Source organism: Manihot esculenta, chromosome 13 (genome assembly GCF_001659605.2).
Source record: "Manihot esculenta cultivar AM560-2 chromosome 13, M.esculenta_v8, whole genome shotgun sequence".
Classification (NCBI taxonomy): Eukaryota; Viridiplantae; Streptophyta; class Magnoliopsida; order Malpighiales; family Euphorbiaceae; genus Manihot; species Manihot esculenta.
The window spans coordinates 29946834-29972602 of NC_035173.2; the positions used below are offsets into that span (position 1 = coordinate 29946834).

The 25769-nt window shown below is 32.0% G+C and overlaps 2 protein-coding genes across 3 annotated transcripts; one reads left to right on the forward strand and one right to left on the reverse strand.

Moving 5' to 3' along the window:
* Nucleotides 1-5005: 5005 nt before the first annotated feature.
* LOC110629507 (kinesin-like protein KIN-14R) lies at nt 5006-11592 on the forward strand. 2 transcript variants are annotated; one of them, XM_043949213.1, is made up of 19 exons: nt 5006-5445; nt 5801-6099; nt 6215-6386; nt 6475-6545; nt 6637-6820; nt 7195-7304; nt 7423-7522; nt 7612-7698; nt 7812-7988; nt 8087-8360; nt 8691-8852; nt 8930-9145; nt 9231-9268; nt 9382-9545; nt 9676-9927; nt 10015-10080; nt 10374-10451; nt 10793-10861; nt 11023-11592. In XM_043949213.1, the coding sequence occupies exons 1-19, from the start codon at nt 5226-5228 to the stop codon at nt 11467-11469; spliced, it is 3186 nt and encodes a 1061-aa protein (XP_043805148.1). In that variant the 5' UTR covers nt 5006-5225; the 3' UTR covers nt 11470-11592. The 2 variants fall into 2 exon arrangements, with proteins under 2 accessions (XP_043805148.1, XP_021632199.1); XM_021776507.2 differs by having other exon boundaries at nt 5007-5445; nt 10377-10451.
* A 4286-nt stretch (nt 11593-15878) lies between these two features.
* LOC110629724 (dof zinc finger protein DOF5.7) lies at nt 15879-18369 on the reverse strand. The gene has a single exon (XM_021776816.2). The coding sequence runs from the start codon at nt 18205-18207 to the stop codon at nt 17188-17190; it is 1020 nt and encodes a 339-aa protein (XP_021632508.1). The 5' UTR covers nt 18208-18369; the 3' UTR covers nt 15879-17187.
* Between the last annotated feature and the right edge of the window lie 7400 nt (nt 18370-25769).

Sequence of the window (25769 nt, forward strand, 5' to 3'; positions counted from 1 at the left end):
TCCCCATTTTCGGCCACGATGAGTTCTTGCTCTCCCATGGTTCATTTTAGATGTTTTTCCTTCGATCTTTCATGTTTTAACAAGCTTTATGTTGATTTAAAGATATTTGAACAAAAGAGCAAGTTTTGGAAGCTTGGAGACCAAAGAGTTGAGATCTCTCCCATCTCCAAGTTGGATCGTCTCTCCTCTCGTTCTTCAAGAGGTAAGAGTAGATCCATAGTTCCTTTAATGTTTTAAGTAAATTTTATGAAGTTTCTTGGGGTAGAAATGCATGTGTAGGTTTATGTGGAGTTTATGAGTTTACTGTGCGTTTATGAACAATGTATGTTGGACATGCATGTTTGATGTATTGTAGATGGGGTTTAGGATAGTTTGAAGCCCCTAGGAGCTTGTATGCTTGAGTATGCAGGTTGTAGAATAGGAAAATGCATGATGGAATGAGTTGGGAGGCGTTTATGCATGTTGAGCTGAATTTCTGCGCTTTGGGAAGAACTCAGGTTCGGCAGCCAAAGGCTCCTTCGGCCGCCGAACCTGCCTTTGGTAGCATGTATCGGCTGCCGAACCCTGCCCCCGAAAGTGGACTTTCGGCTCTGGAAGGGAGTTTCGGCCGCCGAAGGTGCCGCCGAACATGCATGAGTTTCGTCTCTGGAGGGAACCTTCGGCCGCCGAAAGTGCCGCCGAAGGTGCATGACTTTCGGCTCTGGAGGGCCTTTCGGCCGCCGAACCTGCCGCCGAAAGTGCCCTGTTCAGCCCTCATTTGCATGATTTATGTGATTGTTTCAAGGTGTTTTAGGGGGTTTTTGGGGAGTATTTTAGAGTCATGTTTATGTATGTTAGGTCCCTCATTTGAGTCCACCTGTGTAGGTTCGGACCCGAGGAACCGAGGACCCCAGCAGTGAGTTCAGCTGCTTCTGAGTCTGGTAGAGCTTCAGCCAGAGGTGAGAGGAATATCTTATTTCGTTTCAAAGTAAATAAACAAATTCTGAGCATGATACACGCATCATGAATGCCATGAGATATACTAGGGTGCTTGCATTAGATTTCACGAATATGTTGCATTGCATAATATGTTGTTGATGTGGGTGAATGTTGGATGATCCTTTAGCCGCACTACGTTATGATATGGTGTGATACGGTATGGAAGACCAGTGAGGCCCATTCTACGCCCTGGCATATTGGAATGTTATGTTATGAATGTAATGTAAGAGAAAGACCAGTGAGGCCCAGTCTACGCCCCTGGCACTATTGGAATGAGTAGTGGGCTATTGGTGACAAGTTCATCCTTGATATGGATTGTTTGTGATATGTTGCATTTCATGAAAGCATGAAATTTAAATTGAATGTTTAATTATTCTGCTCACTGGGCTTTATAGCTCACCCCTCTCCCTTAAACCCCAGATTTGCAGGTACAGGGTAGACCAGGAGGTCAGCAGGAGTAGAGTCATGTGTTATGTAGTAGCTAGATGTGGACATGGTTATGATGTAATGTAAAAGTATGATATAGAAATGTTATGTAATGATGCTTATGAAAGTTTAGAGTTGTGCTTGACCATAGTATTATGTTAATCCCTTTCTAGTACATGATCTTAATGTTTAATGATGATTATTGTAAACCAAACTTAATTTATGTTATGTTACTCCATTGGAGCAATGATGAGGACTCCAAGGTGGGGTTAATGTTTATGTTTATGAATAGTGCATGCACAGGTTGAGTTTGGTGATTGAATGGAAAGAAAAGTTTAAAATTTTTATGTATGTTTTTTATCATGTATGGGATTAAACAGGTTCACAGGATGAATGTTTGGCTTGTTACGGGTCCCGGCGGCCTTAAGCCGATCTGGATCCTAGCGCCGGTAGCGGTCTGATTTTCGGGTCGTTACAACACATACTCTCTTTAATGCATTCAATTTCCTCAACTGCTGACTCCTCATAAGTTTTTACAAATAGTTGCACATTTTGCATCTTTTATCAACTTTCTTTGCCTTTTTTACACTCGAAGTGGACTTTTAATTGCTAAGCCTTGGTTTCATCCTATCAATTTTTTACCACCATCGATCACAACAGTTATTCAATTTTTTTTTCTTATAATTTATTCTACTTATACTTATTTGAAACTCTCTTATATATTTTGTTAGAAAATGCATATTAGAATTTGTCTCTAGAGCGTGCTTTCACAATTGCTTGAGCATTTTGGCATGTCAAAGGCTTGCTGTTATGTGCTACCTTCTGAAGATGGTATTTTTTCTGTAAAAGTTATTTTTCCACATGTTAGCGCTAATAGTACTAGATTTATTTCGGAGCAAACTGGAATTAGCATGCAGAATTTGGAGGATGCAAAACAACATGAAGCTTCTCAAGCTATTGACTGCTTAAAAATTGTTTATGAGTTTGAATTGGAAGATTATAACTACAAAGAAATGACTATGTATAAGACTAGTTACTCCTAGGCATTGGCTGAGTTAAATGTCAGATCCACCATTGATCCAGTAGAATTTCAAACTCTAAAGCAACCCATGCTGCTTTACAAATGAAATATTGATATATGAAAAGATCTTATCATGTTTTGTCCAAAATGTTTAGGAGGTTTAGAATTTTTATTAACAACATGATTATTAATACCGACTCTTAAAAGGGTTCTCAACTTTTCTATTACAGGATATTAAGTTGTTATGCTATGCTCATTTTTTGTGTTTCAATCAGTTCCTTCATTTTTTATGAAATTCTATCTTAATATTAAATGTGAACCTCAAAATAATGTTTTTATATATATATTTATTATAATAACTTTAAATTTAACTATAATAATATATTTGTTATAATTTTTTTAATATATTTAAAAAATATCACTGTAGCACTATGCGAATTTAAAGGCTAGTATTTATCGATAGTAAGACCATAAAAAAATAAAAAAATAATAATGTGTATTTCTTTTTATTAAATAAATTAGCTAATATTAACATATGAATACACTAATTGAAAAATCAAGAGAGTTTTATGTCACTCAAAACAATATTTATAAGGATTTTATTTTAAATTAAAGTTTTAAGTATTATTTTGCTATAAACTATTGAGTTTTAAAGGCCTCCATTTTTAATTAAAAGTAAATTTTATATTTTAAAATTGATGATTCTCAATTAGAAAATTAAAAAGGTAAAAATTAATTTTAAATTTGAAAAACATGTTACTTATATAATTTACTTCTCAAATTTTCATAATATAAGTATTATGATATGTACTTTTTTATTTTTATTTTTTTAAATTTTAAATAAACACAAAAAAGCGAACATAAGTTATGCGTTATATAATAGGATTTTTTTCACTGTAAAAATGATAAAAATGTATATTTTTTATCAAAATTGTAAGAAAATTATAAATTGGAAAAAATTGGACTCCAATGCACTTACTATTGATTTAAGTCCATTAATATAAAACAATCAAATCAGTTTCACCTTTTTGACCCACGAAACGCAGAAATTTATATTTTTTATTTTATGGTGAAAAACAGAAATGCATTTATTTATTGAGCATTAAAAAAATTAAATAGCTTATTTATCTCTTAAGAGTTTATTTAATGTATTTTTAAAATTTAGAGTACTAAAACTTGAAATTTTTGTAAGTGTAGATAAACAAAGAAAAATTAGTTCATTCAGACGGACATAGAGAGAAAAGAGAGCATCTATTGTGGAGAAATGGAAAAGAGGCAAAGAGAGAATCTAAAACACTCATTAAAAGTGAGTCCAGAGGAAAAAAAAGAGAATAAGGTGTATTTTTTTTTGTTAAAAAATTTAACTAATGTTAATAAATGAGAATTGAAAAATCAACACTTTTAAATAAGTCAGTGTTATGTCACTCAAAATAATATTAGTAAGTATTTTATTTTAAATTAAAGTTTAAGTAGTAATTTGTAATATATTTCTGAGTTTTAAAGGCGATTATTTTTAATTAAAAATAAAATTTATATTTTAAAATTGATGATTGTGGATTAGAAAAATAAAAAGATAAAAGGATAAAATTTGATTTTAAATGTAAAATCTGCATACTTACCTAAAATGATCTTTTTGACCCGATAGATGTACTTTTACTTTAGGCTTCTATATTCTTACTTTCGTTTTTATTGTTTTTCAAGTGAAGGAAGACGATTTTATTTTAATACCACTGTCCTCCTTTATTTTTCAATTGGTTTTTATAGATTTATTTTTAAAGAGTTTTGAGTTAAATTTTCAGTGTGAAGATTTTTACGTATATGGTATTAGCATTTTAGATTGTGCTAATGTGTTTAGTGGCTAATGCTTCCTTTGATCTCTTTCGACTGAACTCTGTCGTGTCTCCTCTCTCGAGCTACTACTATCAGTGATTGTGTTTTTGTATTTGTATTTGATTTGTAGTATTTTGACTTTATGTAGTTTTCGTTAGAATGCTATTTGTTTTGATATGAGTTTTATTCTAATTCTAGTTTGATGGCCATGTGAAATTAGTCTCATAGTAGTGTGGTGGTCATTTTCTAGTCGTGTGGTGGTCGTTTTCTAATAGTGTGGTGGTCGTTTTACTGTTTGACTAATTGGTTTATTTATTTAACCGTGCTAAGATTGGATTAGTTCCATTTATTAAATTAAATTTTTATTTTATTTTTTTTTAGATTTCTGATTTTGATTTTATTTAAAATTAAGCTATTAATATAATTTTTTATTGCTCTTATATAAATTCATTCGATAGTTTTTTTTTTAATATCCAATTGGATGCAAATGCAATAATATTGTATGGATAAAAAATTAGTCTAGATGAATCAACAAAATATTATATTATATTTTTCTGAGTGTAGATAAATCAACAAAACATTATATTACATTAAATAAGTACTTTAGTGGTAAAAATAAAGTTTTTCCCTTTAATGCATGAAAACATTGTATACAGTTTTAAAAAAATTGTACAACTTTTTCTTACCATAAGTGAAATTTGTTAACGGTCATAAAATAAATACTCCAACGGTCCATAAAATTCAAATTTGAACCCCCTCCGCCCACTCCACGCTCTACCCAGTATACGCAGAAAGAATTCAAATTTCAACCTTTTCCGACACTCCACGCTCTAGCCAGAAAGGCAATAACCAAAGATTTCCGCTCTTCCTTCTTGTTCTAACTCTGAACGAATTCTTGCAGCAAGAAAGCTTTTATTTTCGACTGAACCCAAAAATCTTCCCCATTTCTCAACCTCCCCAGAAAGCTTTGATGGAGGATAGCCGATTGGACAATCTGTACCAAGACCCAGAAACCCTATTCCCAATTTCGTCTGCTTCTAAGGTTTTTGAGTGGGAGAATGATGTCAAATTGGACGAGGAACGTAAAGATTCCGCCATTGGGGGAGACTGGGATGACTTGGTTGATTCTATGATTTGTGACTCAAATTCAAGACTAATCCCATCTGGGTTTGCTAGATCGAATTGCACAGGTCAGTATTGCGGTGCAATTATCATGTTATTTAGGCTGAACATTCGCCTTTTTTTTTCTTTTGATAAAGAAATGATGATTTATGGAAGAAAATTATACTTGATATGGGTTTGAAAAACAGAAACATCTTCTTGAGTTGCATTTTTATTGTTATATTTGAAAACCAAGGTGTTTATTTTTCAATTGTTAGATAAATCAAAAGACCGTTGTCTTAGGACTGTAGTCTGAGATTTAGGGCTACCAGCTTGCTTTTGCAATTGCTGCATGAGAATTTTATTTTTTTTTCTAATTCGGAGTTTCCGAACTTTTTGGAAATGTAATGGTTGCTAAAATCTTTACTGGTTTTTTCTTACCAGATGAAATTGTGATGTTTGTAAATGCTGGAGATGAAGCTTCAATTGAAGCAGATTCCACTATCAAAGTTCTGGGTGATACTAATTTCGAAGGAGGAAATGTCTTAAGAACAAATGAGCTTATAAATGAGGCTGGTGATTACCCCTTCATCTATCAGTCTGCAAGATTGGGCAACTTTTGTTATCGGTTCAACAATCTTCCTTCCGGAGTCTATCTTGTTGACCTTCATTTTGCAGAGATTATAAATACAAATGGGCCTAAAGGAATGAGAGTGTTTAATGTATTCATGCAGGAAGAGAAGGCAAGTCAACTACGTAAAATATTCTTTGATTGCAAACCTTGGTATTTCCATTTTGTTCTTCTTTGAGTAAGAAATATTGGTGCTTACAGGTTTTCAATTTTGGGAAACATGGCAGGTCTTAACAGAATTTGATATCTTTGCTATTGTTGGAGCCAATAAGCCATTACAATTAGTTGAATCAAGGGTTTCAGTGAAGGAGGATGGAATACTCGTAATAAGATTTGAAGGGATTATAGGAAGCCCAGTTGTAAGTGGAATTTGCATAAGGAAAGCACGAAAGTTGTCAGGTAATACTGTTATTAGTTAGTAGTATGACCTCAAGAATTCTAGCAGACTAAAGAAAATTTTAAACTCTTTCCTGCTTGTGAATTACAGTTCCTTGCAGATCACAAGAGTATCTTAAATGCAACAATTGTGCAGCTGAGATAGAAGTTTCATCAGATCAGGTTTGATTTGATATATCTTATGGGAAAAACATTTCAGCTTTGAAGCTTTTAAGTTGTTTGCTTATTTAGGTTTTATATTTTGGACTAGCAGAAGAAACTCATGCGGACCAAAGCTACAGATAAATATGAAAAGAAGATACAAGAACTCATTACTGAGTGCCAGCGCAAGACAAATGAATGTCATGAGGCTTGGATGTCATTGACTACGGCAAATGAACAACTGGAGAAGATCAGAATGGAACTTGACAATAAGACCTTCCAGACACGATCTTTAGGTAATTCTGTATGGCTTTTAGACTGGGCTGCTGTGATTCATACTGTCTTGATTAGTCTTGTGAACTTGTCAATTTAGTTTCTTGGTTATTTTACTTAGCAATTGAGTATGTGCATTCCAAGTTCAGATAGATTGTGAGCATTGGGAGTATCAGATGGAGGAGAATCTTCGGTTGTAGTATCCTAATTCTAGCATTCCCTGTACCTTACCACAGGACTAGCTAACAAATGTTAAAGGGGGTATTGACTGCAAGAAAATAAGTAATATTTGGTTGCTGGTTTTCGTTTTTTTAAATCAGCTTCTTCCTAGGAACCGCAGTCTGGACTGTAATGCGTAATTTAGTAATATCATTTCTGCTATTACCCTTCATGACAGATCAAACAGTGGGGAAACAATCTGAAAATCTGAGGAATCTTACCAGCATATATGAACGTGATAAAAAATACTGGGCGGCAGCAGTCAAGAATTTACAACAAGAAATTAAGGTAAATAAGCACTCCTCAGTATAATTGATATATCAAAATTTATCCTCCTTTTTGTTCATTCTTTTCATAATTACTTGTGTTTCTTTGTCATATGAATATGAAATTGTTCTATGTATAGATCATGAAAGAAGAGCATTGTCAGCTTTCCCGTGAGGCACATGAATGTGCTGATTCTATACCTCAGTTGAATAACATGGTCACAGGAGTTAAGGCACTGGGTAAGTTTGAACAATGCCAACCCATAGTTAATTGGTTTTTCGCTGGTTTATTTCTATGCATCTGCATGGCTCATGGAATTGCTTTGCAGTTGCACAATGTGAAGATCTCAAGGCAAAGTACAGTCAAGAGCAAGCAAAGAGAAAGGAACTATATAACCAAATTCAGGAGGCTAAAGGCATGCCCTCTCTCTCTCTCTTTCTCTCCTCAGTGATTTACAATTCTATCTACTGAAGTGTAGTGAGGAAGTTTTGAATTGAAACAAACGTTTCTTTCTATTATAAACATCAGGAAATATCAGGGTTTTTTGCCGGTGCCGCCCATTAAGTAAGGAGGAGACATCAGCTGGATATACAACAGTTGTTGACTTTGAAGCTGCAAAGGATGGAGAGCTTGCGATTCTAACAGGTGGCTCCACCAGAAAGACTTTTAAATTTGACAGGGTTTACACACCAAAAGATAACCAAGGTATTCATGGAACACTAACATTTAATTGATACACTCTTAGCTTTATCTATATGAAATGCATATTAAACTTTTTTTTTTTTAAAAAATTTTCTTGACAGTTGATGTATTTGCTGATGCCTCGCCACTGGTGGTCTCAGTGCTAGATGGGTACAATGTTTGTATATTTGCATATGGTCAAACTGGAACAGGAAAGACGTTTACAATGGAGGGCACTGAGCAAAACAGGGGGGTCAATTATAGAACACTTGGGCAATTATTTGAAACTGCCAAGGAGAGGAGTGAAACTTTCGCATATAGTTTATCTGTTAGCGTGCTTGAAGTCTACAATGAGCAAATCAGGGACTTGTTGGCTACATCTCCAACATCAAAGAAGTAAGTTATTGTAGTTCTCTGTACACTTGTTGCAGAGCTTAATTGAGCTGTTAAAACTTAGTTGCAGAGCTTCCTTGAGCAGTTAAACCTTAGGAAGTTTACATGAGTTTGTGAAAAGAGTGATTGTCCATTAAATATTGAGGATTCACTCAGATTCAAGTATATTTATAATGAAAAGAGTTTGAATAGTTCAAGATTACTTATGATTGCAACAATTTGTGTATGACTAAAGTGCATTAATCTGACATATCTATTAGCATTGGAAAAATAGACTCGCTGTAGGTGCATGAGAACACAGAGTCCACTGAATTCTCTTTTTGTTATTGTCAGGTTGGAGATAAAACAATCTTCTGAAGGGTCCCATCATGTTCCAGGCATTGTAGAAGCTAAAGTTGATAACTTGAAGGAAGTCTGGAATGTACTTCAGGCTGGAAGCAATGCTCGATCTGTTGGATCCAATAATGTCAATGAACACAGCAGCCGATCTCATTGGTATACAGATCTGTTATTTTCCTTCATTTTGCTTCTGTTAGAAACTTCCTTCTCATTTGGCTTCACATTTGAATCAGTATGCTGTGTGTGATGGTAAAAGCAAAGAACTTGATGAATGGTGAATGCACCAAGAGCAAGCTTTGGCTCGTGGATCTGGCGGGCAGCGAGAGGCTGGCAAAAACTGAAGTGCAAGGGGAACGGCTCAAGGAAGCTCAAAATATTAACAGATCCCTTTCTGCAATTGGAGATGTTATATATGCTTTAGCAACTAAAAGCAGTCATATTCCATACAGGTTAACACTGGTTTTTCCATTATCTTTTCCATCAAGACTTAAATATACTTGGTTGTAACAACTTTTTTTTGTTATTTGGTTTCAGGAACTCTAAGTTGACACATCTACTTCAAGATTCTTTAGGTAAATGACTCATGTTAGAGTCATTCAGGCTTTGTGTTCACATTGGATGTGTATTGCAAAGTTAGCTTTAATTCTGAGATGAGTTCATATCAAGCTTCATGTGTTTATTGCAGGGGGTGACTCCAAAACTTTGATGTTTGTGCAAATTAGCCCCTCAGAGCAGGACTTGAGTGAGACTCTGAGTTCATTAAATTTTGCAACTAGAGTTCGAGGGATTGAGTTGGGCCCTGCAAAGAAGCAAATCGATACAAGTGAGCTTCAGAGGATGAAACTGATGGTGGGTTTGATGATTTAAAACTGGTGCAATTTTCAGTTTCCTTTTTATATAATACTATTTTCTTTCCTTGTGATTACTTATCTGATAAATAAATTATTCCTGTTTTTTTATTTTATTTTTCCTTTTGAAGCTTGATAAAGCAAGGCAGGAATCTAAAGCTAAAGATGAATCATTAAGGAAGATAGAAGAGAACTTACAGAACATGGAGAACAAGGCAAGGAGCAAAGACCATATTTACAAAGTCCAGCAAGAGAAGATCAAGGAACTTGAAGGCCAACTTGAACTGAAGTCTAACTTGAACAGCCAGTCAGAAAAGCAAGTCTTACAACTTTCAGATAAATTGAAGGGACGGGAAGAGATTTGCAATGCTCTACAACAAAAGGTTGCTTCCTACTTGTTTTCTATTGATGTAGTTTATATCTGCCACTTTAATTTTCCTGGATAACAAGAGCTTTACTGTCTGGTGAAGGTCAAGGAACTAGAGAACAAGCTTAGAGAGCGACAGCAGTCTGATTCTGCAGCTTTTCAACAGAAGGTTGGTATCTCATACTTTAGGCTATAATGAAATAAGTGATTATATTATTATTATTATTATTATTATTATTATTATTATATGCTTTTTTTTTGGGTAGCATCATTTTTTTAGACAAGTGATTTAAATATTTGAGATAACTTAACCAGTTTTTTAGAATTTATATTTTGCAGAAGTTATATTGTCAGTTGTGTATAATATACCTCCATAGTCCATACAGCTTCTAAATTTTACACTGCTTTTTTCTATAGCTGCAATTAAAAGAAAGCTTTATGTCACTACTTTTTCACTTCAAACAGGTTAAGGAACTTGAGAACAAGCTGAAAGAGCAAGTGCAAGAGTCTGAGTTTCATTCCCTCACACTTCAAAATAAGGTTTGTAAAGGATTGATTAGGGATTTTTTTTCTTTTTCTTCAGTGAGGAACTGAGAATTGATGTTATGCCCAACCCAGCAAAACCACATAATTACAGTTGTATATATAACCTTGGTTCATCTATAAAATAACTTGGGTTTTAACTGTTTTGTATCCGATGGTTGTTATTTGGGCCGGTTAGACTTGGGCTGTTAAAATTAATATCATAATGCAAACTGGATCATAACTTTTTGGCCCAATAGTTTTAGGCGTGAAAGTTATTTGGATCGGTTGGACTTGGGTTATTATGGTTAATATTATCATTCATGGTTTACTTTTCCAATTGCCTTTGCCTTTTCTAGGTTAAGGAGCTAGAGAGAAAATTAATGGAGCAGGAACAAAGCTCAGAGACCTTGTTACTTCAGCAAAAGGTAAATCTCTGATACACATGTAGGTAGAAACTACTCAGAGATACACATGTCAACATCACCAACAATGTTTGCTTTCTCAACTAGAATTTGTAATTGAATGATTCAAAGAATCTCTTTTTTTATATACAATGCCTTGAAAATGAATGTCAATATTATGGCAGATTAAAGAGCTAGAAGAAAAGCTGAGAGAACAAGAAAAGCAATTACAGTGGATGCAAAATCAAGATATTTCTGGCATGATAAGGGCCACACCTAGTGCAGGAAAAATCAGGACAAGAGATGATGAAGTCATGAGTGAAATTGAGTGTCATGTCCTGAGGAGTTCAAACTCAATTAACCATCCATTAAGTCATGGCTCTGCACAGTCAAAAGGAAATGATAGTCTCCTTCATGAGACAAGGAAGAACAGACAATATAGAAGTGGAGAAATAGAAAATATCATTCATAGGAAATCTGACCCTCCTAGAATCGCAAGGGTTATGAGAACAGCAAAGCCAGTGACAGCTGCTGTTGCTGCTCCAGGGCCATTGACTCACAAGAGAATTAGCAGAGATCAGGGACCAGGAATCAAGGAGAGGGATGCTAAGAAAAAGATTTGGTCTAGATAGTGAAATTCAAACAAAACTAGCTTTTTTTTTCTTCTTTTCTTTTTCTCTTCTTTTATTCTATTTCTACATGTGTATTCGTATTTTATCCTCAAAAATATAGTTCTCTGTGTGCTTACTGGTGAATGAAAATAGCATTTTAAGCCAATAGAAATCATGAAATTAATGGAAATTAATTTTTTAAATAATGTTTTTATAAATTAATATCATAAAATTATATTAAATGAATAATGTTATCATTAATTAAAAACTATATTTTATTATATTATTTAAAGAATATGTTATTATCTTTATATTTTGAAGTATTAATGTTTTCTTTATATATTTTTGAACTGATCACCGTCTTTTGTTAATAATTTAATAATTTTTAGAGAAAATAATTACATTATTGTATTATTTTTTATAAATTTAAAAAATAAAAATAAAAATACATATATCATATTTTAATTTTTAATAAATCTTTGAATTTTATCTTAAATCTAAATAAGTCATGATATATTTTTAAAAAAATAAAATATTATTGTAATTTTAAATATTAAAAATATTTATTATTTTTTAATTACAACAAAATTAAAAATAAAATAAAAATAGTAAATAATTTTAATATAATTATGAAAGAAATATTTTATTAGGTCAAAATTTAGTAGGGTAAAAAAGCCCAAATCGTACAACAACATCCAGGCCCAAGGTCTGAAGGAGAAAAAAACCTAAACCCATCTAAACAGGCCGAACATAATCAAGCTCTAAGACCCAAAGGGAATATTGTTGGAAAATAACACATGATCCCAGAACCCTAAAAACTTGGCCCAGTAATCACCAATCGGTTACTGCTTCAATTCTTCATCCAAGGCAAGGCAATCATCAACAGAACAAAGAGCTTAAGAAATAACAGCCATCAAAGGAATGCTTAGCAGGAAAATCAAAGAGAACTGACCAGTCGCCAAGTAGCTCAGGAGGAGCCAAAGGTAGCGGAAGAAAAGATATAAAGAAACGCAGGGAACAACAGGTGTCACATCGGAGGAGCCAAGCCTAAAAGGCTGCGCAAACTTGCTTGCTAAGATAGAAAAGAGCATTGTCCAATCTGGTTCCGAGCTAGGCTTGTATGTTAAAGAAAATTGCTTCAAATCTGCAAAACCCAAGCTAACAAGTAGAGCCGGGCACCAACCAAATTCAAAGAAAAAATAATAATAAAAAACAAATCTAAAAAATTATTCATAACCCCATTTGCGATTAGAATCGAGCAGTACTCGATTCAAATCGAAAAAATTGACCGAACTAAATTAATTTAAAAATTCAGTTCAGTTTTTTATTTATTTCGATTTGGTTTGATTTTTAATTTTAAAAATTTCGATTATTTTAGTTTGATTTGATTTTAATTAGAAAAAATCAAACCGAATCGATTAGTGATAATAATATATTATTTTCAATAATATAGAGAGATTAGATAAGGTTAAAATATTTCAATTAAATTTTAAAAAATTAAAATAAAGTGTAAAAAAAATTATTAAAAATGAAAACGATCAAATTAAACTAAATCAAACCGAATCAGACCAATTCGATTCGATTCGATTTTTTATCAAAATCAATTCGGTTTGATTTTTAAAAATATTTAAATTTTAATTTTCAATTTATTCGGTTCGATTCAATTTTAAACTGAACCGATCGAATGTTCATCCCTACTTCCGACAGACATAAAAAAGACCGACGAACAATAATGAAAGAGGTATAACCCTAAAAACGTGAGGGAAAAGCAAACAAACATGGTTAAAGTGCGAATAATATGAGATGTACACTAAACTAATAAAATATATGGATCGTATGAAAATTAAATAATAAATTTAGATTACATTTGAAACTAATTATAAACTATTATACATATAATTAATTTATTTTTTTGAAAAAGCATCTAAAATTGACCAAAATGCTTGGACGTAGTCAATTGTAAGACAAGGAATAAAGCTTCTTTTCCCAAAAAGATGAAAAAGAAAATCTTTGAAAACTCATTAGTAAAACGGAATAGAAAAAGAAAAAGAAAACTGCAAAATAAGCAGAAGAATCCAAAAAGAGAAATGATGAGAAGAGGTTGGTGGAAGGGTGAGTTGTTATTGAATCCAAAGGCTAGAAATAGAAGATGCCAAAAAAGATGATGGAAAAGGAAGCATTCTTCTCGTTTTAGGGTTTTAGTTTTGTATATGTCATCCCTAACACTAAATTACAAACTCTTATTTCAGAGAGATGCGTTTCCTTTCATGTTCATTAATAAATTTATTTTTAAATTAAATAGAAAATAAATTATTTCGTTTAAAATATTTTAAGGAAATAATTTTTAAATATAAATTATTTATCACAAATAAATGTATAGATCGAACATTTAGTCGATTCGATTTAAAATTGAATCGAACTGAATAAATTAAAAATCGAAATTTGAGTATTTTTAAAAATTAAACCGAATTAATTTTAGTTAGAAATTAAATTAAATCGAATCGGTCTGATTCAGTTTGATCAGTTTTAATTTTTATAAATTTTTTTTATTTTTTATACTTTATTTTTAATATTTTAAAATTTAATTAGAATATTTAAATTTTAATATGATATAATCTCTCTATATTATTAAAAATAATATGTTATTATTATTGATGAGTTCGATTCATTTTTTTTTTAATTTTTTTTAGATTAAAATCGAATTGAATTAAAATAACTGAAATTTTTAAAATTAAAAATCGAATCGAATAAAAATAAATAAAAAATCAAATCGAATTTTTAAATTAATTTAATTGGATTAATTTTTTCAGTTCGCTCACCCTAAATTGGTGTTAATCAATTGAGTTTAAATAATTCTTTTTCTTTTAAAATTGTTATTCATTAATTAATCAAGTCACAAGAGCAATAGAAAACTTTTTTTTAATACTAATTAGTAACAAAAAAACATATATTGATTTTATGGTCATATTATAATATACGTTAATTGATTGAAAATTTTCAATATTTATATTATTTTATATTTTAATTTAAATATTTAAAATTAAAATATAACGTTTATATCTGAATATAATTTTGATTCATATTTAAAAATTAAAATGTGAAAAATTTTGTAGGCATGCAAAATATAATATTATATTATTTTAAAATATAAATTAAATTTATAAATAAAAATAATATTAATTTATATTTATTTTTAATTAATAAATATATTTAATTTTAAAAATAATAGTAATCGGTACACTGAAATTTTATTTTATAATAATAATTATAAAGATTTTATAATAAATATATGATTTTTTGTTATTTTATATATATTTTTATTTTGGATTAAAATTGGGTATGATATATTGGGAGAAGAGAGGGTATCCGAGTAGTTGCAGGGTGGGGGCCAGAGATTGGAGAAATAAGGCAGGTAGAGCTGGCTAGCTAGCTAGATAGGGCATTGTTATGGAGAAGCAGCATAGAGAATCTGATAGCTAAGCTAGATCATGAGCTTCTCGCAGGTTGTAAGTTGTAAAAAGGACAGTTAAGATATGAGGCAGGCACCAACAAACAAAAGTTTCTTCTCCTAGTGGACACTTTCACGTTAATCTCGCATCTTTCTTCTTCTTCTTCCATCAGTTTCTAGCTTGCGTCCTAAACTGGCAATCTCTCTCTCTCTCTCTCTCTCACTTTCCCTGTTCCTCTTTCTTTGGTAAGGAAAACAAAGCTGCCTCTAATTATGTGCATGTTTAAACTCTTCAGGCAAAAACTATATACTATGAAACATTTACCAATTTAATTATTAAATTTGAAAGAATATCCAATCTTTATGTGGGTATCCATAAAAAGTTACTGGAAGTTTTCAACGGATTTTGTAAACTGAAGTTAAATTGGATTTTGTAAGTAGAAGTTAATGGCCAAATTCTAAGGAAGAAAAGCAACAGAAATAAAAAAAGTTATGTAAACTATAGTTCGGCGAGAAAGAAAAAAACTATCAAACAAATGATTGCGTAGCTTTCAAATGAGTGTATAACTTTAGTGAACTTGTGCTTTGCAATATGTATGTGTGTGTATGAACGAGAGAGATTAGATAAGAAAAAAAGCAAACCCTTTGTTTTTTTTTTAATTTTGTGAGGTTACGTTGGGAGTTGGGATCCATAGAATAAGAACATGCATGGCTTTCTTATTAACAAATGGAATGTTGAGGTAGAGGTCACGCCTATTAGTGGCTCAAGCCAAAATGGAAAAAATCCAACATGTTCATGGAAGAAATCTCAACTAAAAGCAGTAGTTGCCATGGCGATGTTGGCAAAAAGAAAAAGGTTAAAAGGACAAAGAGAGGTCGAAGAATAAAGAACGTCTGTATATTATATGTATTGAAACTAAAGCTAGGAATAAAAGCTAAAAGAAAAAGCTATTTTGGGAGGAAAAATTATTCTATAAACATAGAGCTTATAGATAAATTATCATAAATTTTTTGTATCTTTTTCTTTGTTATTATAATGGTAAGTGTCTGCATGTGTTTTTAATATTGTGCGTTGTTATGAACACATTGGATTTCAAACCTACCATATCTGTGCAGAAGCAATCAAGAAAGAAAGAGAGAACGTGAAAAAGAAAGAAGGAAAGAAAGAAAGAAAAGGCTTAATTTCTCTTCCCTCTCTCTCTCAACAATCACAAGCAGAATGGCAATGGGATGCTCAGTGGTAGCAATTAGAAGGGAGAAAGGGCTCACTACCCAAGACCCTAAAAAGCAAAAACAAAACAATTTTTTGCTACATAAAAGAACCAACCCTAAGCTTTAGATGCCATCTTTTGTCTCTCTCTCTCTCGATCTAATACATTCAAATATCGACAGTCTTTCATTCAATAATCTTTCAAACCACCACTTTTTCAGACACCACCAAATCACACCATACTGCAACTAATTATTACCAAGAGCCTAAGCACTCATAGAGAGAGAGTGAGAGAGAGACAGAAGACTCGGGCTTAACATTGCAGGCCCTATAGGGAGGGGCTAAGCAGAGCAGTGAAGACGTTACCCAGCTACTGATAATATCTATATGGCGTTTCACAGATTGACATTGTTTGTTCAGTAGCTGAGCCTGAGCCTGAGCCTCTCATCTCCCTGAGATAATATAGATTAGAGATACAGAAGCAGAAGCACTGTGACAGTGAGAGTTCTTGACAATGACTTAACGTAAAACAAATGAAGTGCCATTTACTAACAGTCCAAAATTCATCACAGATCCCAAAGTCATTGAGAAGATTGATAGAATCAAACTCTTGAAGAAAAAAAGTAGCAAAAAATAAATAATTAAGAACAAAAGCCATCTCTGTCTCCCGTTTCATCCAAATCATGAATTCACAATTTCATTCACAGAGAGATATATGTATAGATAGATCACTTCTTTTCATTGTCATCTGGAACTAGCTTGCTAGCCTTTTATATCAATCCTGCATCTTTATCATAATATGCAAATCTAATATGTAAAATAATAAAGGATCATCATCTTCATCAACAAGGGAAACAACAAGAACTAAAGCTAGTTAATTCTTCAACATCTTACTAGAAAATACAAAAAGAAAAAAGTTACTTTCTTTTTCCGAACTTTTACATGTTGATCTGCATCCAGCAAAAGCAATTAAGAAGAACAAACATATACCTAAAATGGGTTTAGATAATATTCTCATTTTCTCTGTAATTTTTTTTTTCCATTTTCATTAAAGGGTCTACCTCATGATGATGATTATGGTCTAGGGAAAACCATTACATTGATGCAAATCACCCCATGATTGAACCCCGTTCCAGTTGCCAGCTGCTGCGTTATTGTTGCCATTGCTGTTACTGGTCGCTGGTGTTGGAGTCACTTGTCCAAAAGAATTTCCAAAGAACCACTCGGTTGCTATGTCACCACCATTTCCATCTTCTCTTCTTGAATTGCCAATACCATTAACTTCTGGTTTTGAAATTTCAAGATTTTGAAACAAAATGGGCTGAGGCTTCTGTGCCTGGCTTTGGATGGGAACTGAAGAAACACTGCTATCTTTCTGATCTTCTCCCCCAAAAAGCACAGCTAATCTCTGCTGCTGCAACTTCCAGTGCAAATCTTGGTTTATAGAACTCAAAGACTCGATTGAAGATGCAAGGTTAGTGTGAACATTCATCGACCCACCACCCATATCCTGAATTGCACCGCTAAACCCAGTTGCAGGTGAAGAAATTGGATAATTGAATCCCATCAATGAAGCAGACGAGCTTCCGGATGGATCAAGGCTGAAACAAGGATTGGTAACACTAATAGCAGCTGCAGAAGTGGCAGAAATATCCCCAAATGAAGATAACTGATTATATAGGCCACTCGGTGAAGGGTTTAGCCTAGGAAATGATAACCCACCAAGATTAAAATCCATGGCTGGAGAGAGACCATGAAAGAACTTGAATCCACCAATCTCTGAGGACACACTGGAGTCCTTGGAATCACCAGAAAGCCTTGAAGATGATTTCACCTTCTTGCTTTTCCTGCAGCCACCGCCTATGGGAACGTTGCGTAGGGCTCCTCCTTTAGTCCAGTACCTTCTGCAAGTCTTGCAAAAATGCCTAGGCTGCGTTAGACTATAATTGTTGTAGTAGCAGAATTTTGTATTGGGAGAGTCGCATCTTGGACACTTGGAGGCCTGCTCTTGCGGCCTTGTTGCTGCCGTTTTCCGGTTACCGGAGGTTTGGTTATCTTCTTTGGTGGCTTGTTTTCCCTGAAGATTATTGGGGGACATCATGGACGGAGAGGGAGAGAGAATGGGTGATGGGTTGTATTAGTTTCTTTTTGCAGAGGCGAAGATACTGAATTGAATGGTTTCATGCATGGGTTACACTTTGAAGAGGATGTTGAAGGGGTCCTGTGATATTCATCAAGAGAGTTTAAGCAATTAAAAATATATAAGCAGCTGTGTTTAGAGGTTGGATCTGACGGAATCAATAATGCTACTTGAGAAAGACAGGTAGCCTAGCTCATCTCACTAATTAATAAATAAGTAAATAAATAAATTCTTAGATTAAATATACTATATATGAAGTAAGAAATAAAAAAGAAGAAAAATTTTCAATGGTTTTGACTTAGACTTGGTGCGTAAATTTTACTTTAAAGAAAAAAAAAAGAAAAAATGATTTTCTGAAGCCAATATGGCAAAATGCTGGAGAAATTTTTGTCTCATCGTGAATATATGGATTTATAGCGTAAGATAAAAGGTAAAATTTATCTGAACTTTTTTATGCATTTTTTATTATGAATTTTTATAGATCTAATTTAGATTTTTTTTTAATAAATGAATAAGATTATTAATAGTTTTAATTTATTATTTTTTCTTAATAAATAAATAAATTATTGATAATTTTAATTTATTAATATTAAGTCAAAGTGGAAAATGAATAATACTCTTTGTAACTATTTATATTTATTCATAGGTCTATTTTACTCTGTATAAGAATAATTATTTATATTTCTTTATAGAATTAATCTACGTAAAAGAATCAAAACAATAAAACCTTTAAAGAAGTTAAACTAAATTTAAAATTTATATATATATATATATTTATAAAAAATAATATAAGGGTAAAACATTACGGCACTATTTAATCAAGTTATTATACCGACTATCAAACTATACACCATCTACTAAGTAATTCAACCATTTGATCGCAGGTCATTTGACTATTTGCTCATCAAATTGTCTTATTGTCTGGTCAGTAGTCCAATAATTTACTTATCAAGTCGTCCTATTATCTAGTCATATTTTAAGTCGCTCCTGCACCTTATTTGGTCATTTGGTCATCCACTAAGTCACTATGTCGTCAAGTATATACCTCATTTAAATCGTCAATTCTACATCTTGTCTAGTCATCCATATCTCGTTAGAGCTATTTATATTTATTCATAGGATTAATCTACGTGCACAACACAGACTAAAAGAACCCAAAACAATAAAATCTTTAAAAAATTTAAACTAAATTTAAATTATTTATATGTTTACGAAAATGATATAAGTGTAAAATATTATGGCGCTGTTTAATCAGGTCATTACACTGGCCATCGAACTATACACTGTCCACTAAGTGATCCGACCATTTAGTTGTCAGGTCATCCGACCATTTGCTCATCAGATCATCCTATTGTTTAGTCATTAGTCCAATCATTTGCTTATCAAGTCGTCCTATTGTCTGGTTGTTTGTAGTAACATTAAGTCGCTACTGCACTTTGCTTGGTCATCTGGTCATCCATTAAGTCACTATGTTGTCAAGTGTATATCTCGTTCAGGTCGTCAGGTCTACACTTCGTTTGGTCATTTATATATCGTCTATCAATAGATCAACCATGTTTGTCAGGTTCATATCTCATTTAGGTCTATACGCTTTGTCTCAAGTCGTCAGATCTCCACACCTCTCCTAATCATCTAGTTATCACGATTATTTATTAAGTCGGTCAAGTAGTCGCTGATCAAATATTCGGTCAAGTGATCATCTTGCTGATCAAATGATCAGCTAGGCAGTCGTCTAGTTGGATGGTCATATCCTTCAACAATTGTATTTAATATTGAAAAGTTTCAAATTATAGCCGGTGGGAAGTAGTATATTAAAAACTGAATAGGATTATGAAATGATGGGCCACAAGGACGAGAAGGAAATTAAGAAAGGATGCAGGTATATAAATCCATAAGAAAGCAGTTAATAATTATTATATTATTTTTTAAAATGTATTATATTAAATATTAATTTATAAAATTTATGTAGAGCCAATATATTATTTTGGGAAAGAATTTATAGCGTGTTTGACTTATTTTGTGTAAAAAGAAGTTATAACTTATAAATATTAAATACTTATAAATTATTTTAAATTTATAAAAATTTAAAATTGTAAATAATTATGTGTTTAGTTAAAATATTTATAAATGATTATAAAAAATTAATTTATAAATACTTTTATTATTAAAATTTATTGCATAGCTAAATAACTTTTGATTTATTTTTTATTTAATTTTAAATAATTAATCTAAATTATTTAATAATATTAAGTTAAAATTTATATATATTATCAATTCAATTGATAATTTGGACATATAGAAATCTTTCCATATCATTGTATGTAATTTATTTTGTGATAAAAAGAGTTCTGTTATTTCATTCCGTTATCAAAATGTAATTTTTCTATTTAACATTAAATATTTATATGACACTTAAAAATTAATTAAAAATAATTTTTTTATTAGAATAAATAATATTTTAATTTTTAAAATTTTATAAAACATATAATTTAATTAAATAATTATAAAATTTTATTTTATAATAAAATAATTTCTTTAGTTATAATTTATTTCTATATTCCTATAAATTAATCTCTAAATATTATAATTATTTATAAATAATTATTTATATATTTTTTAAATTAATCTCATATATTTATTAAATTTAATATCTTATATTTAGAAATAAATTAATAAAATTAAATTAAATAAAAAAATTTAGCACAATATGCATCTAAATTTAAATCCAGAGAATTCTTTCTCATTTAATTTTTTCCTCCTCAATTATTTCTTTTATTAATTAGGATAAAAAAAAAAAGAGATATCACATTTTTTATCTTTTTTTTTTTTTTTTAATCCTAGTCTGTATTAAACTGGATCCAAATGAGACTTGTCCTCTTTATACATGCATATATGGAAAATAATTAGCAGATATGGAGCAGAAGCTAGTGAGATGAATGAAATAAATGGGATGTATATATCCATGATCAGATAAGCATTGATGATCAGAGCCATCTAAGCATGGATCGATGTGATTTGATAGAATGAAGGGTATAACTGAACTCATACTAGGCAGAGAGCATTAGGGTGGTGAAATTAACATTGCAGAACTGGGCTCTGTAGCCTTGTCTAATCCTTCCCATGTAATGTCCCTTTTAATCCCTCACCACCTTACAGTTTTGATTTCCCTCGATCTATAATACAAATAATCTGCTCGAAATTCAGATTAGTCAGATCAGTAAATAAATAATAAAAAATAAAATTACTATTTTATATTATCAATTTTTCATGTCTACTCCAGGAATCTCTCCCATCTAAGGAGTTGAAAAGGTATGTCCCAAGTCTGAAGGCTGATCGTAAAGACAAATAACTAGGCCTGGAAGTGATGATACAGTGTAGAAGTCACAGATGCATGCAGTGAAAGTACGAAAGTGAAGAGTCTTAATGCTGCAAAGATGCCCAGCTGCCAGTTCCTATCACCAGTGCTATAACAGTGTTTAAAGGGGTGGGGCATCCTGATTTTTCTTCTTACAGCTTTTTGCATTGTGGACTTTTTTTTCTTGTTTCTGGGAACCTGGAGATTTAGTTTACTCTTAGATGGAGATAGAGGTAAAAGATGAAGAGATAGTGACTTTATCTCCTTTTTGTCATTAAGAATTGTACTTGTAGAGTATTGCCTGGTAAATATACCTCGTGTTTAAACCTTGGGTATTGTCTATTTCTCTTCTGTAAATGGCTTTGATTTCTTATAAATTCAAGAAAAAATATTAATAACTCATATAAAATTTTAATATATTTTGAGAATTTAAAATTTTTTAATTGAGATATTCAGGAGAAGAAGGTAATTTAAGGCTGGTTAATGGCTAATAAAAACACAGCAGAACCGCCCAAAGTAGTTAGGAGGAAGACTGAAGAGTAGTTGTGAACAAAAGCATGAACGTGGAGAGCCGCAAAAAATTACTTGTTCTCATCAAACCAAAAACCGCCTATCTCCACTGTCTACACAAACCGGAACACGTGATCAGAGGGTGGCTAGATTCCCGTGACCCTGAGAGTTTATATAAATATATATATGTATGCAAATTATTATTAGGTCCTTCTACTTTATTAAAATCAATTATTTAGTCCATATTTCTTAATTATTCAATTAAAATATTTCCATGTTGTTTTACATACTCTTTATTCTTATATTAAATTTATAAATTGACATCTGATTTTTATTAAAAAAAAAATCAGTTAGCATTCTAAAATTTTATATTTTGTAGAATTAAATTTTTTAATTATTTTGTAAAAAAAATTATTAGTTAATTGATTTTAACTTTGATTAAAAATGTTAAATATTATTAATATTTAAAATTCTAAAAATAAAATAATACATATAGTTAAAATTATTAAAATTAAAAACTATAAACAATTTAAACAGAAGGATTAAAGTTGAATTTTAAAGATATAAAACATTTTAATAAATTAATTTTAAAATATTGATAAATTAGTTAATTTTATAAAAATTCTCTCTGCTCTTTGTGGGCTTAGTATTAGCAGCGCAAGCAAAGGTCATGCCATTCATGGGCCCGAAGGTCTCGAGTGCTGTTGTAGAAAGTGGCATTTTTGGTTTTTAGACAATCGAGCCACGGGGTTCCGAGGTTGCTCAAATGTCGCTATCATCTCTTAAGAAATAATTGAACATCAGATCACATCCACGAACAAAATGCCAAATTATTTAGTCAAATTAATTAATGGCTAAAATTAAAAATAATGAGTGACTGTTTTTTTCTGATTCTGAACTCGACAACGGCGTCCCCCTGACCAGAGTGTACGGTGGAGCGTGCATGTACTAGAACCGGGAGTGGTGTGGAGTGGAGTGGAGTGGAGTGTAGTATACGGGAGAGTAATTTCGTCATTTTGATATTCTCAACAGTTAAATGTCGAGAAGTCGCTCTCAACTACACGATTTTCAAAAGTTTAACGTGAAATCTCTCAAGGTGCGGGCTGGATGCCTTCAAAATTAGAAACCCAATTGGGTAGATACATGTGGAAATTAACATATCGAAATCCAAATTTAATCAATATTATTAATATTAAACGTTTAAAATTTGAGCAAAATTTATCTTAAATTACCTCAATCACGTAATAAACTTGTTTATTAGTACCAAACTTATTAATTATATATATTTTAATTAATAATTTGTATAAAAATATATTTTTATTAATATTTTTATTTTAAAAATCAATTTCTTTTAAAAAAATATTTAAATTCTAATTTTTAAATAAAAATATATCAAAAAATTTATAAATATTATTATAAAATATATTTTTATATTAAATTAATTACTTGCATGATTGGATTCTGATAAAATAATTATAAAATCTTATTATATACTCCCTAAATTTATTTTATTAAAATTTAATTGAATCGAGTATTTAAAAATATTGGGCCCTTTATCATCCCTTTAATCAACTCCCACTCCAACTCTTCCTAATCCTATCCTACTAAAAAATATTTTTAATTTATTTTAATTTTAAATTATTAATATTAATGAAATAAAATTGATGATGTGTCTGAAACAGAACTATACTATGATTCATCAATCCTGTAAAAAAGAAAAAGTGAGGTGGCTGGCGTATATGACAATCATTTCGACACTTAAGTTAATAAACTGAAGAATAGGGCGAATATAAGAATTTGTTTAAAATTTAAGAGTAGTTGTGTAAGAATAGCGTACATTTATCTCTGTGATCGTTAGTTTTTATACTGTAAGAGAATATAGTTAATTATAATATTTTCTAGAGATCTGGTTGGTGCCGACTAATTGATAAGATGTAACAGCCCGGAAACCGATACCCCTCTGTAACGGCCCGAACCGCCACCGGCTCTAGGATCCAGATCGGCCTAAGGCCGCCGGGACCCGTAGTAAGCCTCTGTACATCCTGAACTCTAGGTATAATCCCATACATGATCAAACTTTTCATAAAACTTAAAGCTTTAAAACTTTTCCATACACCAGGCTTACCCTGAGTATGGCTAAAACTGAAAACTGTTCTTATAACTTTACCAAGCTCAACTTTGTACATGCACTTGCTCATACCTTATCCCCACTCTGGAGTCCATAAAGGCTGCTCCAATGGAGAATCATTAAGCTTGGCCAACATGAAAACATTTCATACAATATAAAAACGTTTATAAAGCTTTACCTTGCCTTTAAACAGGATCATGCATGACCAAGGGATTAACCAACACTAGGCAAAGCACAACTCTTACCACAATGCATATACTTTTCTTAACTTGGCTCTATCTCTTTATAACATTACTCTTTCTATTCTTTCATATCTCTTATATACATAAGGACCATACATCAAGTCCATCTATCATGTCCATATATCATCATGTCCATAACTAAGCTATACAAGCAAACAAACATACACAGCATTACATAACATATCATCTCTTAGCAACTTCCTTACATAACTATCACTATCTCCATAAACATATACATACAAGCATCTCTTATACATAAACAAAACATAACTAAGCTATTACAACCAAACATGGCAACCCATGCTTGAACCTCTTCTTTCCCCATAGCTTACTCTGACTGAACTCTGGCTTACTTACTCTGGCCCTGCAAAACTGGGGTTAAGGGAAAGGGGTGAGCTACAAGAGCCCAGTGAGTAGAAACAGAGAAAACATATAATTTTATTATTTCATTTTATTATTATTATTATTATTATTATTATTATTATTATTATTATTATTATTATTATTATTATTATTATTTCTATTTCTTTATATTATTTATATTTTATTTGATTTCATTTTATTCTTTCTTTTTCTTTTATGCTTTCATGAAGTGCAACACATCACAACTATTGCACAACAAACATCTCACTCCCGCTTGAGTTCACGCTAGCAATCTCTTCCTCTCGCGGGTGATTTTAGAGGGTTCACGAAACGTCCTTCCCCTCAGGGTTAGACATGACCCCAACATTCCCTCTGTCAAAACTTGGCCCCGAAGGAGCTCTCATGGGGCTTTCCTACATGTACTCGCCCGACTGACAAAGACTCAATGACAGACTTGCGGGCTATTGAGGTCGCCTTGGTCCACCCATCTCATCATATACACAGCAAATTATGCAATGCGTCACCTTCGTGAAACTAATGCAATCATCCTATCACATATAAACATGGTGCATGGGCATGGTGAAACTAGTGCAATCATCCTATTACATAACATGATGTATGAGTATGCTTTAGGCATTTGATTTTCTTAAAATAAAAGATTTGGTTTAGTTCTACTCACCTGAAGCCACTGCTCAACAAACTCAGGGTCAACTAGCACTGAAGCTAGACACCTCTCCTCAGGTCCAATCCTACACAGATGGACTCACATGAGGTACTAAACACATTCTAACAACTCATAAGCAACTACCCAAAAACCCCTCTAAACATCACTGAAACATGCATAGAAAACAGCCATGAAAAGGCTGGACAGGCACTTTCGGCGGCACCTTCGGCGGCCGAACCCTCTCTCCAGAGACGAAACTCG